The 19,821-nt window shown below is 34.2% G+C and overlaps 1 protein-coding gene across 3 annotated transcripts in view; it reads right to left on the reverse strand.

The window, feature by feature from the left end:
- Window positions 1-19,821, reverse strand: part of NRDC (nardilysin convertase) — a 102,666-nt gene that overhangs the window by 29,524 nt on the left and 53,321 nt on the right. For all 3 annotated transcript variants that reach the window (XR_006296995.1, XM_043578756.1, XM_043578755.1), the window contains 6 exons: window positions 12,916-12,989; window positions 7,807-7,902; window positions 6,462-6,584; window positions 4,614-4,671; window positions 2,614-2,687; window positions 1,000-1,069 (listed from right to left, as the gene is read on the reverse strand). Coding sequence is in view for 2 of the 3 variants with exons in the window: in XM_043578756.1 (XP_043434691.1) it covers window positions 1,000-1,069; window positions 2,614-2,687; window positions 4,614-4,671; window positions 6,462-6,584; window positions 7,807-7,902; window positions 12,916-12,989 (495 nt within the window). In the remaining variant the exon portion in view is untranslated. The remainder of the gene's footprint in view (window positions 1-999; window positions 1,070-2,613; window positions 2,688-4,613; window positions 4,672-6,461; window positions 6,585-7,806; window positions 7,903-12,915; window positions 12,990-19,821) is intronic.

Genomic DNA, 19,821 nt, shown 5'->3' on the forward strand with positions numbered 1-19,821 from the left:
CTCACACACACGTGTTCTCTTTCTCTCTCTCTCAAAATTAAATAATATGCACATAAGAACTTTAACACTTTTGGGCACAATCTACCATAACTACACAATCAATGTACACTGCTTTTTCCTGTATTATCCTTGCACCAAAAGCAAGTAGACAATACACATGTCCTCTACTTTCTCACTGTATGTGAGAATGGTATCATTCTTGATGGGATGTTTGAATATTCTATCACATGTGAAAAAATTTTTTACTGAACTTAAGCAACATTACTTCTGCTTGTGTGTTTATTCTTATGGTTTGGTTTTGTTGGTAATGGTTTAAAAAAAAACAAGGTAAACTTTTATCAGTTCATTAGCATTTGTTTTTAATCAGAAAAGTATTTGTAGGCATTGACTGATCTTTAAAAAACATCTTAGCTCAAACTATACTGCTCAGTTGAAATGTTTTCCTAATCTGAATAAATCTTCCCTAACTCATTACCACCTCAAATGTGTAGGTCCTTAAGATTTCAGCTGTAGTCATATTCTAGGCTCAAAATTATTTAACTTTACTTTTAACAAGATCAAATTGAGGGGCGCCTGGGTGGCTCAATCGTTTAAGCGTCTGATCTGGAACCTGCTTCAGATTCTGTGTCTCCCTCATTCTGTCCCTCTCTCTCTCAAAAATAAAACATTAAAAAAAATCAAACTAAATGATCACCCCTGACAAATAAATCATAAGCTAATATATTTTTGTACTCAAAGTACTAAAGAAATTAATTACAAAAGTTAGCACTCGTACAAAGATACTTAATTTCAAAGACTCAGAAGAGGTAACCAGCTGTAAGAACTCTAGTTTTTATCCCATAAGACGTTAAAATATACAGCACAGTTTGAAAACTCTAGGAGTAGTGAAGTCCCAGCTTATCACATTACAGAACACTCAAATTTAAACCATTTAGTATTCTTTAAAAATATGACTCTCATTCAGTATGTACTAGAGTAAATTTGCCCTTCAACTCTTACCTGTAATGTTGCTGTTGAGGGGGAAGCGCCCATGTGATGGTCAGAGCATGAATTTTCCTGATTGGAACAACTAAACAAAAATATTTTTCAGAAAAACAGATATAAGTGTCTCTCCATAATTTTTATTATGCTACACGATTTTTTACTGCAATATATTTCATCCTCCAATAAACAGGGGAAGGTTAAATACAATGCAATTATTATTTCAAGTTGCCAATTTTCCAATTTGAATAGCGCAATTTTTAGAAATTTCTCTTCAATTTGGTTTCACAGGTGGAGAAAACATGGATAAAAAAACTACAACTGAAAATAAGTTGTCTCTGGGAAGAGTCAGCTTAGATAGAATGGAACAGAAGGCAGATAAAAGGTGGGACAAAAAGCCATTGATCAAAGAAAGGGAAGAGGAGAGAAACAGCCAATGAGGTGAAGGAGGAAGTGGAGGAAATACCTAAGCAATCAGGAAAAAAAGAAAAAAAACCTGCCATGTTAAAAAGATCAAAGAAAGAGAAAAGCTGAATTAAGAATATTTCTGGGGGCGCCTGGGTGGCTCAGTCGGTTGAGCGTCCGACTTCGGCTCAGGTCATGATCTCACAATCCGTGGGTTCCAGCCCCGCGTCGGGCTCTGTGCTGACAGCTCGGAGCCTGGAGCCTGCTTCGGATTCTGTGTCTCCCTCTCTCTCTGCCCCTCCCCTGCTCATGCTCTCTCTCTCTCTCTCTCAAAAATAAACATTAAAAAAAAATTAAGGGGCGCCTGGGTGGCGCAGTCGGTTGAGCGTCCGACTTCAGCCAGGTCACGATCTCGCGGTCCGGGAGTTTGAGCCCCGCGTCGGGCTCTGGGCTGATGGCTCAGAGCCTGGAGCCTGTTTGCGATTCTGTGTCTCCCTCTCTCTCTGCCCCTCCCCCGTTCACGCTCTGTCTCTCTCTGTCTCAAAAATAAATAAACGTTAAAAAAAAAAATTAAAAAAAAAAAAAGAATATTTCTGCAATATTCACTATGGGCAAATTATTAAGTAAATTATAGCAGAGCTCATTGGGAAATTATTACCCATATTAAATGAAAAAAAGCAAGAGATAGAAGTGTACATATTTTATGATCTCGAGTATGTTAAAATATACCTATAGAAACTTTGTCAAAAGGAAATTTGCAAAAATGACTTCTCTATGTGGTAAGCTTTAAGGGTGACTTTCCCCCCTATTTCTTTACACTTCATTTTTACTTTTATTTTTCTTCATTTAACAAAATTGTTTTTATAATTAAGATAAAAGGAAATAATTTGAAAGTCTTATCCATCCTGTATTTTTCTCTTTTTAAAGGTAATAAAGAGCAGAGCATAGATTACATGAAATAGGAAAGAAACAAAAACCAAAGAATAAAAAGAACAAGGAGAAAACAGGGACAAAGCATGAAACAGACTCAAGTAGCAGCAGGGTAGCAGACCAATCTGCTGCCAGTTACTGGCCTGTCACTAATTGGATCTCCTCTGTCCTTATACTTCCTTTCCAACCCAGCTATACTTTCTGTTATCATTTTCAAAGAAAATTGGCAGCCTCAATTATGTTTTAGAGAATGCGCTGAAGTTATTTCAAACAGTTTTAAACCTTTGGTTCACGAACCTCTATAAAGTTTGTTAAATGCTGGTGTGTCAAATGGATCCGTTAAATGGCCAAAGTTTGGTTTGGGTAACCCACTGAAAATAAAACACATACATTAAAATTTAATTGGCAAAAGCCTTTATAAGCAGTATCTTTAGGGATGCCTAACTGATAGGTATTTATAATTATAATCTATTCTATATACTCCTGGCTGAAAAGCATTCTAGGCATAAGCAAATAGATGGCAACAAAGCCACAAAATCCTAAACTGTCATGTCAACCTCAGTCCTAGTAATTCAAATGCCTTTAAAACTCATGGGAGACAGAAAACAATTGAAGGGGCGTCCCTGCCCAATATTTACTACCTCTATCAGCCCCATTCAACTTCAATTCTCCTCCTGTATAAAGCTACTTCAGAAAGAAAACATACTAGAGATATTTTTTTTAATTCAACAAATATATATGAAATAATTATTAGGTATGAAGCACTGTATTAGGCATTGTGGTATTTAAAAGACATGGCCTTTCCTTCTGGAGGCTTCTCATGTGGTTGAAGATATTAACTATTTCTTCTAAAACATGGTCAATATGAATTATTATTAAATACCTAGAAGATTTTTTAGAACCAAAGTTATTAGTGAGTATTATTTAAGAGAATTTCTAAAAGTGCTTATCAGGGATTGACAGGACCTAATGAATCTCTCCAATCAATATACCTCTGATTTTATTGGCAAAGTTTCACAGTAAAACACATTTCAATCTGCCATTTAACATTTCCATAGCTCATACTCATTTCTTATCAAAACAACCAAAACCAAACAAAACAACCCTACAACTATGGCATGACTTTCATTATTTTTCCATACATAAAAGTACTGCTAATTATCAATGGAAATTTACATAAAGCCAAGTTAATAATAATCATTCAGCTGTTACTACAATATTCTAACATTTTCATAGTGAATTTTTCTTTCATAAACTTAAATTATGCCCTGGAATGAGGAACTGGAAGAAATCTAGCTTACTCACCTGATGCAAGAAAAAAACTTTTCATTTATTGTATTAAAATGCAAACTACTTAGGAGTAGAAAAAAGGACTTAATACTTCAGAATTTATTTTTTATATTCTTTGTAACAAAAATGTAGCAATAAAATGTATTTTAAATAACTATTATTTTGAAGAATTTGAGGTAGATAAAAAGTAGTAGTTATTTGAACTGGAACTCTATATACAATTTCTAATAAAAGATAATTTGGTTCAAATATATGAAACAGACTTTTTAGCTTGTATGGAAAGTCAATCATCACCTACAAGATTATTTATTTTATGGAGGAAAGCAATCCAAGTTCCAAACAACAGACTTAAAAATCAAACTTTCAGGGGCGCCTGGGTGGCTTAGTCAGTTAAGTGTCTGACTTTGGCTCAGGTCACGATCTCACGGCTAGTGAGTTCGAGCCCCACGTCAGGCTCTGTATTGATAGCTTAGAATCTGGAGCTTTGTTTGGATTCTGTGTCTCCCTCTCTCTCTGTCCCTTCCCTGCTTATGCTCTGTCTCTATCTCAAAAATAAATAAATACTAAAAAAAAAAAAAAAACAAAAAAAAAACTTTCAGAACAAAATTTGTTCTGAGGCAGGGTATACAAGTGTATATATAGGCTGCCTCTCGATATAATACTTGCTTTCAAAACACAGTGTCAAACACTCTACACAGTAACAGAAAAACTCTGAATAACTGTAAAAGGAGAAAGAGCCATAAAGTCTTCAGAATTATTACTTACTGTAAGATTGCAAGCTTATAAATTTTGAACTACAGACATTATGGAAACTTGGGCTCTCATCTTGGTTTCCCAATCAAAAAGCTATGTGATCTTGCTAAACCATTTTAGGTCTTAATCACCTGTTTAAAAAATAACACCCCTTCCCCAGGCAGGAGGGGTGGGGGGACCACCTCTAGGATTCATACAAGAAGATGCCTCTTTAATTCTTTAAAGCATATGGTTTATGAAAATTAATGTCTTACTTGTTTGGTATCTGAGAGAAGATTTCAGTCACCCACTTTTCCAAAGTATCCAGTGTTTCTTTGGGGAGGGCAGGTAGGAGACAGGGAAATACAATGTTGTTATTGAAGGAAGAAATGCAATTAGATTTAGGTATAAAATCTTTAGGTATAAAACAAAGGGATACTTTAATTTGGGCATTACTTGCCACTCCTTAACCAGTAATAAGTAGCAACAACAACAAAAACAATAGTTAAGAAAACCTTAAGACACATAATTTTATTAGACTCCTGTATTTCTAGCTGGTAAAGTTAGAAAATGTACACAAGTTTTTGTTTTGTTTTGTTTTATAAAAAAAAGGAAAGTTTTTGTTTATCACTAGGCTACTGTGGAGAGCCAAGAGTAAAAATATCTCCATCCTCCTACTCCATTCTAAAACTTAATTCTTCTAGGAAGGTTGCTCCCAATTAATCCACACTATACTGATCATTCTTTCTCAGGATTTCATTAGTACTGTCAACATTCCATTTATTTTACATTAATTTATACTTGCTGAGGTTTTAATCTGTAAGTCTTCCTCTTAGGTTGCATATAATATGATTTCTATCTTCTTTGATTCCTGTATTTCATACAAAATTCTTTTTAAAAGCAGATCTTGGTACAAAAAGAAACCTTTTTCCTTTATCCCACTGACTCATTACTATTACCGAATAGTATTTGTACTTCCACCAGACACAAGTTTCACTAATTTTCAAGAGATGCCCCATTATGTAAAACACAAGATACAAATTAGACTAATCAAGTTCTGAATTTATTCTATACTATATATATAGATATTCAACTCTTAAATGGATAAATGCTAAAGCTTAAAAAACAACTGAATTTAAATTGTATAAGGTTCTCTTATCAAATATCTATGGTTTATTTTAGAAATTTGCAACAAGCATTAATAAAGGAAACAATAACATAGTTGAAGAAAAATGCGTGTTTGTGACGCGCTTGGAAATAGGAACTAAAAACTGTAAATTATATACTGAATATGGAACTGCCTATTTTAACAAATGTTGTAAAAGGAATTTAGATACACGTCTGTAGTCTGAACAAAAGAATCTACCATTCTATAGCCATAGTTTTAGATTCAAATCAACTTTTAGTGGACTAATTTTGATCCTAAATGCAAAAATGTTTCATATTTAAGTGTCAGGTCAGCTTCAATTTCAATTTTGACAACGAAAGAACAAAATCTCATGAAAAGGAGAGTCATAGGGTGAGAAGATTACTTTTTCAAAATTAAATGTGCAAACTATAGTATATGTCAAAAAGAAGTTTGGCAACTTCCTGAAGTGTAAAGAAAACAAAAGAAAGCTACCATGATTTCTTTAACGATAAAAAGTTAACACAAATTGCTGAAGATAATGATAAAAGAAGGAAAAGAAGTACTGATCAGTATTTTACATTTTGCTATTATCACCATGATGGATTTCAATTAATCATGCCATTTTACTGGACCCTACATAAAGATGAAAAGACAGACACCTTGCTCTGTCAGAGTTTACAGAGGCAGCAACTAAATGTGACCTAAAAGACCAATTCATGGCCTATTAGAACATCAGTAAGCTCATAGACCAGCCTAGAGATAAGACCTATGTCTATAAAAGAAAAAAACATTTGCCTGAGAATCAGATGATTTTGTGATTGCTAAGCTGTGCCACTTGCTATGTGACTTTTCCAAACCCTGACTTCCTGTAGGTCATATTAAGGTCAAGCACTAAAATAATTAATAATACCCTGCAACACTAATCAAGGCAAACAAATCCTAAGAAAGCACTACTTCAACATAATTCTAAGCGCCATAAAAGACAATATACTACCTTTGGATTGAACCACTAAAGTCATGTAATGAGCAGAATAGTAACGCATCCAGAATTCTCTCAATCTAGCATGTGTATCAATATTATTCCTTTTTGGCTCATGTTTCAGTGTCTCAGCATTTCCTGTAAAAAAAAAAATGAAAAACATCACAGAAATAAGTAGTTTACTTTGAACCACACTAAAATTACAATATTTTAAATATGTTTACTTTGTCAAAAGCCTCTATACCAAAAATGCATGCTCTGCTACTGATACATAACTAATGAACCTAAGTGACTCAAGAATATAGAATCAATGCATAACAATAATATCAATATAGGACAAAAATTCAAAAGAAACAATTCTGAAGTGTATTTTAACACATAAGGAATTAATCTCCAATTGGCAATACCTTAACAACAGTAATTGTCTTCAGCTTCTTCTCTTAATCATTAGTCTAGCATCCAATTCAGGTTTTATCTCTGAATTATTTTAATAATATTCTACATAATCCTTAAAAATAAACCACATAAAGCAAGGCTGTCATATAAATTGCATATAACTGTACAAGATATACAGGGAAGCAGAACAGCCTTTGAATGAAGTACTATTTAGATCAACTCATCTCAGATTCTACCTTACAGTCAAAGCATTAATATAAGGCTATAATTGAATTCTAACACTAAGAAAAAGCCATTATAAAAAACATACCATTTAAACAGCTTATCATTTAAACAAAATTTGGTCACATTGCTGAATCTCTGTTGATAAAGGGAAATACCAGGTTGGGGTAGAGCACAGACTTTATAATCATATAAAAATAGAGGTTCAAATCTCACACCCAACACCGTGTGATTTAAGCAAATTAAATAACTTCCCTGAACTTGTTTCTTTATCTTTAAATGGATATGATAATGGGACCCAGCTCATAACAATGTTAACAATGATCAAATGAGGTAATTCATGTAGTGTTAGCAGAGTATCTGGCACTCAAAAAGCATTCACAAAACATTAAGTGCTATTCTTGATATACCTAATGTCAGAAAACCAAATACATGCATGCTCAACCACTTTCTATTTGAGAAGCTGCCTATCAATCCTAAAAGGTGCCCAGCTACTCTGCTTTCACAGTCTTCCATTCTTAATCAACTTTGCATATTCTCAATCTTCCTCAATTAGAAAATAATCTAATCCTGAAACCAAGATTGCACTGTATGTTAATTAAAATTTAAATTAAAAAAATAACACTTCTGCCAAAAGAAGAAGGAAAAGGAGGAGGAGGAGGTGGAGAAGAAGGGAGAGGAGAGGGAAGAGACGGAGGAGGGGGAGGGGAGAGAAAGAAGATGAAGGTATAAAGCATCTTACCCCAAAAAAATTTCCCCATAGGATGTCCAGGTCTAGCAAGGCTTCCAAACAACATTTCCTTTCTGTTTGCATCAGAAGGTCTTGCAAGTTGATATTCTGTCAGTTTTAAAGAAACACTTTTAATAAAATAAATTCAGTATTTGCTTTATTATTAGAAATTCAAGAAATGAACTGCACAGGACTGAAAGTAACGAAGTAACAAAAATTAATTTTATGAATTGTGTGTTATAAGACTGAAGTGGAGAACTCAATGACCCAGGTCAGGCTCTATGATTTAACACATTCTGTATCTTTAGGCAGTCAATACACCTTCCTAGAGGTTTTCCTTTATTTTCAAATGAAACAAGATAGTTAATGATCTGAAGGTTTCAATTCTAGGATGCTATGTCCAAGAATTCACTGATAAAGTGCTTTAATAAGATGTTAAAGCAAATTTCTCATTACCTGGGAACTCTGTCATACATACTGTTTAAATTTCCTCTAAAACCAGCTGTGTCATTAATAAAATATTAATTGTTCAGAACAATCACTTTGAAGTCAGAAATATCTTGTCTAGAATCCAATTCTGCCATTTACTACGCTGTACAACCTTGAGGATAGGATGTTACCTAACTTTCCTGATTCTATTTCTGCATCTATAAAATAGAGTTACTGGTACTTAGTTCATAGGCTTTTGATAAGAAATAAGACAAGATATATTCCTTCAACAATTACTCACTGAACATCTTCTATGAGGCAGGTAGTACTGAACCAGTTGCTAGAGGCAGAAATGTGAAAAAAAAAAAAAAATGGACCCAGTCCCTGCCCTCAAAGAGTTTACATTCTAGTAGAGGAGATAAACAATAACTAAAACAAACAGATTCTAGACATAATGTGGTAGGTGCTAGAAGAAAAATAAAACCGTGTAAGAGAATGGAAAGTGACAACAGGCCATAAAAGGCCTAAGGTGGTGACAAGTGAGCAAAATCCAAATAAAGTGAGAATGATGTCATAAGAAGTTTTGGGGAAGTTTTCCAGGTATCGAAATTATAAATTCAAAGGCTTTAAGACAAGAAATATTTTAATGAATTCAAAGGCAGCAAAGAGGCCAGTGGAGTAGTTTAATAATCATAAGAGCTTAGGGTCAGTAGAAATTACAGTTTGCTATGGGTAAGTGCTAAAATGCATAGAGTAATTTAAATATATATAAGGGCTGTCACTTAACCTAATTTTGTCTTATTTGTGTGTGAATTTATTTTGGGTAAGGGGGAGGCTCAGGAAGGTTTTCCACAGAATGACTCAAGCTGAGTATTGAGGGACAAACTAGGGTCTTCTAGGAAATAGAACGGAAGGAGAAATGGGAGTGTGTAAAACATTTTAAGGAGAAAAAACTTAGAAGGAGGTTATGGCACCTCTGAAAAACAGACACAGTTTTTGAAAAAAATTGGGGAAATGACTGATTCTGGAACTTTGAGTTAATTACTTCACTTCTGTAAGCCTGTTTCATTACATGTCAAATAAGGACAATGGGGATAACAATCACAATAATGCACATAAGTAGCGCTCAAACTGTCAGCTATTATCATTTATCATAGGAGTAATGGCAAGGCATTGCAGATGTTTAATAAGGAGAGTGACATTATCAGATTTGGACTTCAGTAAGTTCATTCTGGTTGTGAAAGTAGAGAATGGGTGGTAGGAAAGCAAAAGTAGAGACAAGAAAACTGATTAGGGGCCATCACTGTAATATTCACTGAAGAAGAGTAGAAAGTGGTGACAGTAGGGATAGGAAGAAACAAAAGTAAACATATTCAAAATACTTTAGTTATAAATCATAAAGTCTAAGTCAACAATGAGACAGCAATATATATATATATATATATATATATATATACACCTTCAACAAGTAAATAATAAAAAAAACTGTAAAAAAAATATGAAGATATGGCTATAACATGAGAAAAACAATTCCTAAGTGTGGCAGATTGAATAATAGTTCCCAAAGATGTGCACATCCTAGTCTCTAAAACCTGTGAATATGTTACCTTACATGGTAAAAGGAACTTGGTGGGTATAAATTAAATTAAGGATCCTGAGAAGGAGAGGTTATCCTGGATTATCTGGGTGGTCCCGATGTAATCATAAAGATCCTTATAAGAGAAAGGCAAGAGGATCAAAGTCAGAGAAAAGATCTAAGGACAGAAGCAGAGTTCAGAGAGGAGAGAAGATTCTACTCTGATGACTCTTAAGATAGAGAAAGGAGCCATAACCTAGGGATGTAGATGGTAACTAGAAAGTGGAAAGGATAGGAAACAGCTTCTCTCTTATGGCCTCCAAAAGGAATGCAGCCTTAATGAAATAATTTAGACTTCTGACCTCCAAACATTTAAGAAAACAAATTTGTGTTATTTTGAGACACCAAGTTTCTGGTCATTTGTTTCACTAGCAAAAGGAAGCTAACAGACATGTAAACATATCCACAAAAAATTATCTATCCACAACAATTGATAAAAATAGAGTATAAATATCTGAACACTTAGAGAACACATTCTGCTACTTGGTTAGATTAAAAAGGTTTTGGACATATCCTCAGTCTCAATCACTAAGACATATTCTGTAGGAAATTACACATATTTATGTGAGAGCATGAACTATCACTAAAATAAAAAGCTAATCATTAAGAACATTTTTTTTCCTCTACAATCTTCTTTTAGGAATAAGCTAATCCCATTTTAAAACCTACCCTATAGACACTGACATGAGTTTGTTACCAAATGTATTCAAGAAAACTGTAAAACACTAAACACACCTATCTGCAATGGGTAAATAAATGCTTATAAATATAAGTGTATAACCACTCCTTTGAAAGATTAGGCCCAAAACAGATTGCCAATGCAGGGCACAGTGATAAGAGTAATGAAGTTAGATCTACATAATAAATTAAAAACCCAGGAAAGAATCTTTTTTATAAGCAGGTAGAGAGGAATTTTTTTAAAAAAGTAAAATGAGAAGAGGAATCTGCCAGGAAAGTTGAATCTCCCTTCAACTCCTCTTACATGGAATGGGCCATCCAAGCAAGCAGGCAACTGAAAACATGCAAATGAGTTAAGAATGATAGAAGAAAGACTATCACAGCTGAATAGAAGAAAACAAAACCAGATTATTGAGCTTTCAAAACTCGTTAATGAATACTAAAGTTATTACACCAGTTACAACTTAACAGCAACCTCATCTCCCTGATCTCAAGTAAACCCTTCACACTTAGAAGGTTAAGTGACTAATGACATATATCTAGCTATCTGTATCAGGTCACAAATTGAACTAGGTCTCCTATCATCAAAACAAATAAATGAACAAAACAAAAACAAAAAAACAAAGCCTTTACCTTAAGTTCATTTTAAACCAAAACTACTTAGTACATGTGTATGTATGTACATATATCACATGTATATGTCCATATATATATATTTCTGCATATTTCAAAATAAAATATATTCTAACTTAAACTTATAAAAACCAAATTAAAGATTGTGTAAACACCAACACTTCAACCCAATCTAGAAACTGTATGAAGAAAAATACTTCAAAGTACTTAAGACAGAAGGTGCTTTCTTCAAAAGTAAGAAAGACTTTCAGAGTTTTCCTTGGTTATTTTGGTTTATCAACCACTCAACAAATACTTAATCTGGGCTATGATAAAAGAGATAGTGTGGTAGGCAAATAACAAAAGTGAAGAAAATAAATCCTTGATTGTAAGGAGCTACAAGAGCTAAGAGGAATACAATTCCGTCCCACCCTCTTTTACAAATAAGTTGAGGGCCACAGTCAGTTAAATTTCTATAAGTAAAACAAAAATCTGCTGACGTCCAGGCAGACGGCTCTTTCTATCCGTCTACAGTTTACTCCTCTTAATGAATGCAGTAAGTCATTATTACAACCCAACAATGAATTAAGACAAAGAAGAGAAACAAGAACAGAAATCTGCCTCTTAGGCTGTGGCAAGCCAAGCCTAACCTATATGAACCGAAAGTCCCCTCAAGTCTAGTATTATTTGTTTTCAATGCTAAAATAAGGCAAGCAGGGCCATTCTATGGTGGTGCTATTTACCAGTATTCTGTAATTAACGGTATTTATAGCATGGCTCTGTAATGAAGCCTCACCCTATATAAGTACAGTTTTTCCTTATGGTCTTCATTCTTTAAATCCTAAAGACAAGAAAAACTGTTAAAAAAAATTAAATGCATTTCCTATTCAGGGATTTAGTTTCTTTATTCATAAATATATCACAACTGTTTTCAGAACTACCAAAATTCAAGCCATAGACCTAACAAAAGATAAACCATTTATTTATTTGTTTATTTTGAAGGGGGGAGGGGCAGAGGAAAAGGGGAAGAGAAACTCTTAAGCAGACTCCATACCCAGTGCAGAGCCCGACATGGGGCTCAATCTCACGACCGTGAGATCATGACATGAGCTGAAATCAGGAGTCAGAAGCTTAATAGACTAAGCCACACAGGCACCCCCCAGTATAAGCTATTTAAGTATCAGACTGTTACTTAAACCTTCAGAGAAAATGTCTCTTAATTCAGAAAGAGTTATGTTAACTTTTAAAGTTTTAACACCTGGTATTAACTTTAAGAATTAGGCTACCGTCCTGGGGCACCTGGGTGGCTCAGTTGGCTGGGCGTCTGACTTCTGCAAGGTCATGATCTCGCTGTAAATGGGTTCAACCCAGCATCGGGCTCTGTGCTGACTGCTCTAAGCCTGGAGCCTGCTTCAGATTCTGTGTCTCCCTCTCTCTCTCTGCCCCTCCCCTTGTCACGCTCTCTCCCTCTCTCAAAAATAAATAAATATTAAAAAAAAAAAAAAAAAGAATTAAGCTACTGTCCTGTAAAAGATTAGTCACTATGGTAAAATGCTCAAAAACTAGACTGAAAAACAATAATCTATCATTATTCTATTTCAAATCTACAATGAATTACATTTTAATGGTTCAAGAATATGACACATTTATTTTAATTTTGCTCTTTATGATAAAAGGATAAAATGGTCCAGTGATAATAATGATAAATGTGCTAAATAACTACTCAATGCAAGAAATAGTCGTAAGATATAAAGCACTTCTCTTACCACTATCAACAGCTTCAACTTCACGGTCAATTGCATCTCTGATCATTAGTGGATGGATGAAAAACTGAGCCCATCTGAAAAACAAAACACAAAAAAACCCTAGCATTTGTTTTTGTTCATAAAAATCTTTTCATCTGTTCATCTGTTTTTTTAAGAAATTTACTAAGTTGGAAATTTAGTTCATAATCATGATATGTAAAATCTAAGTAATATTCTGCGTTTCTGTATTTTAAAGTCTACAAACTACCTTTTTTTCATTATGATTTATAATACCCATACAGAAAAGTTCATAAAACATGGACATAAAGACTAATGCATAGGGGCACCTGGGTGGCTCAGTCGGTTAAGCATTGGACTTTGGCTCACATCATGATCTCATGGTTCATGAGTTCCATCAAGAGTTCCAGCCCTGCTTCAGGGGACTTTGAGCCCTGCCTCAGGTGAGCTTGAGTCCTGCTTCAGGTGAGCATGAGCCCTGCTTCCCCGCCCCACCCTACTCTCTCTCCCTCTCTGCCCCTCATGGGATTCTCTCTCTCTCCCTCTCACTCCATTGCACCCTCTCTCTCTCAAAAAAAAACAAAACAAAACAAAACAAAATAATGCATAACTACAAGGTAAAAGTCTGAGCGGCTACCACCCAGGTCAAGAAACCGACCCAGGCCAAGAAACACTGTCAGAACTCTAAAAGCACCCGGCACCTATATCCTAAATGTTATGATAATCACTTCTCTGCTTTATAGTTTGTACATATAAGTACATATATGTACTTCTAGACCAGTGTTTCCTGACCTTTCTTTTTCCCATTATCAACCCTAAGGAGCCTTTTCAGATTTTCTCCTAATCACTCTCTTTGAACTTTTAATATCACAGATACACTGTTTATCTGTATGTATATCTGTGATTTCATATAAGGTATATAAAGCCTACTCTTATTCAATGCAGGGTTACAAGTGATTAACTTTTTTAAGTTAAAAGTTAAAATTTTAAAGTCTACCAAATATTTTACTTTGCTTTATAATTGTATTTGCTTTTTAATGTAATTTAAATTGTGATGCATCAAATTACATGTGTATCCATTTATTAATAATAGCAATGCAAATAAATTTTAATTAACATCTATTTTTCCAGCAAAAAAAAAGCAATTGAAAAAATTAATTTCCTACAATTTTTAGTAAACTTTTCACTGTTGCTTGATCCAAAAAGAAACTTCTAGCTTAACTGGCTACTAGATATTAAGACAATCAAAATTTTCCTTTCAGTACTTGGCATAACTAACGGGTTAAATAACTTGTTCAATTAAATAAAGTAGAATATTTTTATTTAATTCCAAAGTCATATACAAAAGCACAGAGTATCAATACCCACAAAGCAGGTAATGAAACCAACTGGTACTTGCAATGCAGATCACCTCTAGTGATGACTCCAAGATCAAGCAATCATTTCAAAGTTCTCCAATCATCTATGCACCAGTTTTGTAGCACTGACAGTGAATGTGCTTTGTATTATCTTCTATGAATTCTTATCACTGTAAATGGTGCTCACGTGATACTCAATTAAAAACAGAAATTAAATTCTAAGTAAAGATTTTGCCAACTAGGGTTAAGCTTTGAAGGGCCACAAACCATTATAATATTGAACATTTTTTCATCTAGAAAGAACCAATTTTTGCCACCAATGGGAACAATATGCTCCCTGCTGAGAATGCGTGTTCTAAACAATCCAGTTTTATTTTTTATTTTCTATAAATGGAAATATATTTTATGTATTTTTTATGTCTGACTTATTTACCTATTTATTTTAATAGTCATCCACAATGGTACATGTGGCTATGGTTCATTTATTTTCACTGCTGTAGAATATTCCACTGCATGAAGTTACTCATCCAAGCTACTGCAAATGGTCATTTGGGCTGATTACAGGTTTAGACCATTACAATCAATGCTACCATAAATTCTTACAAGTGTGTAATATGCACATTTGCACAAGTTTGTCTAGGTATAAATCTAGGAAAAAACTCCTAGGTAATAGTATATGCAAGCATATGTTCAACATCACTAGCTAAAACCAAAATTTTTATCAGCAGTTCCAATTCCTCCATTCCTCCAAAACCTCACCCTCACCTGGTATAATTAAACTTTAAAATTTACTACAACTTTCAAGAATACAGTTAATCTCATACTGGCTTTAATTTACATTTTCCTGACTCCTAATGAGATTGATTACCATTTCATACATTTATTAATCATTTGAATTTTTTCTTTGGTAAAATACTTAAGGCTTTTTTCTACTATGTTGTATTTTTTCTTGATTCTAATATATATCCATTTCATATAATATTTAATTATGTTACATACAATTATACATATAATCTAATAATTAAAAATTAATGACAGTTACTTTTAACTTTTTTAAAATTAAAGAATTATTTATTTGGCGGGGAGTGGGGGCAGAGACAGAGAAAGAGAGGGAGAGAGAATTCCAAGCAGGGTCCGTGCTGTCAGCACAGAGCTCCATGAGGGACGCTTCAACTCACAAACCATGAGATCATGACTTGAGCCAAAATCAAAGAGTTAGACGCTTAACCCACTGAGACACCAAGGCGCCCCAACAGTTATTTTAAATATAAGTCCTTGGTTATGTGTGTTGTAAATATATTCTTCTACTTTATACTTGTTTTTCCCACACTCCTTATGGTATCTTTTGATGAACATAATGTAGTATCATTTTTCTTTATTTTTTGTGCTTTTTGTATCTTGTTGATAATTCTTACTGGGGCTAAAGTTATACTCATCTCTAAAACTTTTAGTTGTACTTTTTACTTTTTGGTCTATAATCCACCTGGAATTGACTTTTTGTGTATGTTGAGAAGAAGTCAAGTTTATAGAAGCCCAATTATCTTGGAATCATTTCTTTAAAAAGTTCTTTAATCACTGCTACACAGTGCCCCTATCCAAAAGCAAGTGTCTACATATGTGTTGGTCTATTTCTAGGATTTCTGCTCTGTTCCATTGGTCTCTATGGCCTTCTAATACCATAATGTCATAATTACAAAACAAATCTTAGTTATCTAGTAAGTCCTGCTATCCTGTTATTTTTCCTATGCAAAAATAATTAGCCCTCTGCCTTTCCTTATAAATTTTAGACTTAGTTTTTTTTATTTAAAACTACATAAATCTTCTGAGATCTTGGTTGCAATATCGCTGAATCAATACATTAACTAAAGAAAACAGGTATCATTAAAAATAAATTAAGCTTCAAATCCATGAATAGTACTTTTCTCAAATTACTTAGCTCTTCCTTAAAATCTCACAATAAGGTTTTAATATATTCCCCAAAAAGAGTCTTTATACCTAATTTTTGGAATAATTTCTAAGTGTTTATTTTTATAGCTTTAAAGGTATTTTAACTATCACTGCTATGGAGAAATGCTACTGACTTTTATATATTAAACATTATCAATTTTATCATTTTTATTTTATGTATCAAGCCACAGTAATAAATTATGTTAAATAGAAGTGATCACAATCTGCATCTCCTTCTTATATCTGATCGCAACTTGAAAGCTTTCCAGGTTTTACCATTAAATATAAGGCTTGGTTTAAAATATCAAATATCATCTTGAGAAAGTTGACTTACACTCTGTTAGCTAAGAACATCTTGATGACCAGATACTGAATTTCACCACATATTTTCTACATACATTTTTCCCTTCAATCTGACGTGATGAACTGCATTAATTGATTTTCTCATGTTAACCCTACCTCGTAATTTTCAACCCAACTCAGTACTACTGTATCTTTATTGCTATTTGTATGTGAGTATGGTCTACAGTTCTTTTTATATTATACTTTCTTATATCAAGAGGTCATACTACCTTCATAAATGAGGGAGGAATTATTTATTCCTTCAATTTTTTGTAGACCTCTAAACCTAAAAGTTGATTTTTGAGATTTTTGATTACACATTCATTTCTTTGTTATAAGATTATTCAAACTTAAAAAAAATTTTTTTTAATGTTTATTTTTGAGAGAAAGAGACAGTTTAAGTGGGGGAGGGGCAGAGAGAGACGAAGACACAGAATCCAAAGCAGGCTCCAGGCTCTGACCTGTCAGCCCAGAGCCCAACACAGGGTTTGAACCCACGAGCTGTGAGATCATGACCTGGGCCAAAGTTGGACACTTAACTTACTGAGCCACCCAGGCTCCCCAGATTATTCAAACTTTTTAATTATAATTTCTCTTGTGTGGGTTTTATAAATTATATTTCTAAGAATTACACACTTCTCTTTTTTTTTTTTCACTTACTGGCATAAGTATTCAAAATATCTTATTATATTTTCAATATCTGAAAAATCGTTAAGTCATATTCATTTTCATTCCTGACATCTGCAAGTTACTTTTTCTTCCCCTTGGCCAGTCTCGTGAAAGGCTTATCTATTTCATCAGTTTTTTCAAGAACCCGCATCTAACTTTCTTGAAACTCTGAGAAATAATTCACATACTGCAAAATTCCCCCTTTTAAAGTGCACAACTGGGGCACCTGGGTGGCTCAGTCGGTTAAGCATCTGACTTCAGCTCAGGTCATGACCTCACGGTTCAGGAGTTCAAGCCCCACGTCAGCTCTGTGCTGACAGCTTAGAGCCTGGAACCTGCTTCAGATTCTGTGTTTCCCTCTCTCTCTCTCTGCCCCTCCCCTGCTCACACTGTCTCTCTCTAAAATAAATAAAAATTAAAAAAAAATAAATAAGTGCACAATTGAACAGATTTACTACATTCACAGGATTGTGAAAACATTAACACTAATTTCAGAAAATTTCATTGCCCACTAAATAAACCCTATACCCGTTAACAGTCATTCCCTTTCCCCATGTTCCTAGTCCCTGGCAACCACTATTCTACTTTTGGTCTCTACGAATTTATCTATTCTGAGAACTACAGACTAAAGAGACATACTGCATGCAAAGCATGTACCTTGATTGGATCATAGATCAAAACAGCTAAAAAATAATTGGAGGACAATTCAATTTGAATACACTCTATATATTAGATAATGTAAGGGACTATTAAATTTTCTTAAGATATGGTATTATGGCATTGTAGGAGAATGTCTGTTTCAATAGGAGATGCACATTTACGTATTTAAGGGTAAAGTATCATGAAGCCTGGTTACTTTGAAATTGTTCAGAAAAAGAATATATAGAGAGATAAAGCAAATGAACAAGAAAATGTAATGGGTATCATTTGTACTATTCTTTCAACTTAAAGGTTCAAAAAATTATAGAAAGATATGTACTGATACTATGCATTTAAGTGAAATAGTACATATGGTATGATAATTCTGTTTTTGTAAAAAGAAATACACACACACACACACACACACACACACACACACACACACACAAACATATAATGTTAACTGCTATAACAAAAGGGCCAAAAATGTCATTACTCAATCAAAACAGAAGTTTATTTCCTGCAACTTTGACAGTCCAGGCTGGATTGAACCAGATTAAGTAGGTAGCTCTCCTCCACTCAGACTTTCAGGGACTCAGGCTTATAATGGCACTGTTGTTTTCAACATGTGACTTTCAGAGTCATTTACTTTCCAGCTGAGGTGTAAGTTCAGACATTATCTCTCTTACATTTACACTTCAATGGTGAGACTTTCCACAAGGCCACTCCTTGTTGTTGCAGGGGAGGCTGAAATTTTTCATTCAAGTTGGGCAGCCATGTCCCAACTTCAACTCTTAACACTTGAGAAGAGATTTCACTGGAAAGCAAGTACTCTATCAGTCATTAAAAAAGGGAACTTGGCTTGGGCTGCCTGGGTGGCTCAGTCAATTAAGCGTCAGACTTTGGCTACGGTCATGATATCGTGGTTCATGAGTTCGAGCCCCACACTGGGCTTTCTGCTCTCAGCACAGAGCCCGCTTCAGATCCTGTCTCTCTCTCTACCCCTCCCCTGCTCACACTCTCACTCTCAAAAATAAATACACATTTAAAAAGAAGAGGGTAGAGGGTCTTGGCTCCTATGCTGCTTCCAGCCCAAACCAGTTTGTACTCATCCTTCAGGTCCTAGAAAACACACCTCCTTCATGTAGCCTCCCTTGATTTCTTTTTTTTTTTTGTGAGTTCCTTTGAAATTAAGAATTGATGCCACCTAACGTCACTTAATTAAAAAAAATTTTTTAATTATTCCAAATGTCTTCCCTTTGCTGGTTTGGAAGTTTTACACTCAAATCCTGTTCTTTTAGAAGTTACCCTAGAAAATATTACATGCATCCTTTTAACTTTTAACGTATCAATGTCTAATGTTAATCAATACCTTACCCCTCAAAATACCTTTTACTGCATTTACCATTACTCCTGACTGATATGCCATTGTTGCTTTAATTTTGTACTTTTAAATTTTCACTATTGTTTTAATCAATGTTCATTTATATTTATTCACATAAAATGACTTTCATTGTTCTTTTTTTCATCTCTGATCTTCATTTTCCTTCTGCCTGAAATAAATTCTTCAGAAATTTCCTTCAGTAAGTTGGCTGGTGGCAAACTTAATTGTGTATCTGAAGGTCTATTTTACAATCATTCTTGAAAGATATTTTTGCTTGGGGTACCTGGGTGGCTCAGTCAGTTGGGCATCCGACTTCGGCTCAGGTCATGATCTCATGGTTTGTGAGTTCAAGCCCTGCATCAGACTCTGTGCTGACAGCTCAGAGCCTGGAAACTGCTTCGGATTCTGTGTGTGTGTCTCTCTCTCTGCCCCTCCCCTGCTCGTGCTCTGTCTCTCTTTCTCAAAAATAAACATTAAAAAAAAAAATTTTTTTTTTTAAGATATTTTTGCTTGGTATAGAATTTGTGGTTGGTAGTTATTTTCTTTCAGGCTATTGCAGATATCCAACTG

This window comes from Prionailurus bengalensis, chromosome C1, assembly GCF_016509475.1.
Source record: "Prionailurus bengalensis isolate Pbe53 chromosome C1, Fcat_Pben_1.1_paternal_pri, whole genome shotgun sequence".
Lineage (NCBI taxonomy): Eukaryota > Metazoa > Chordata > Mammalia > Carnivora > Felidae > Prionailurus > Prionailurus bengalensis.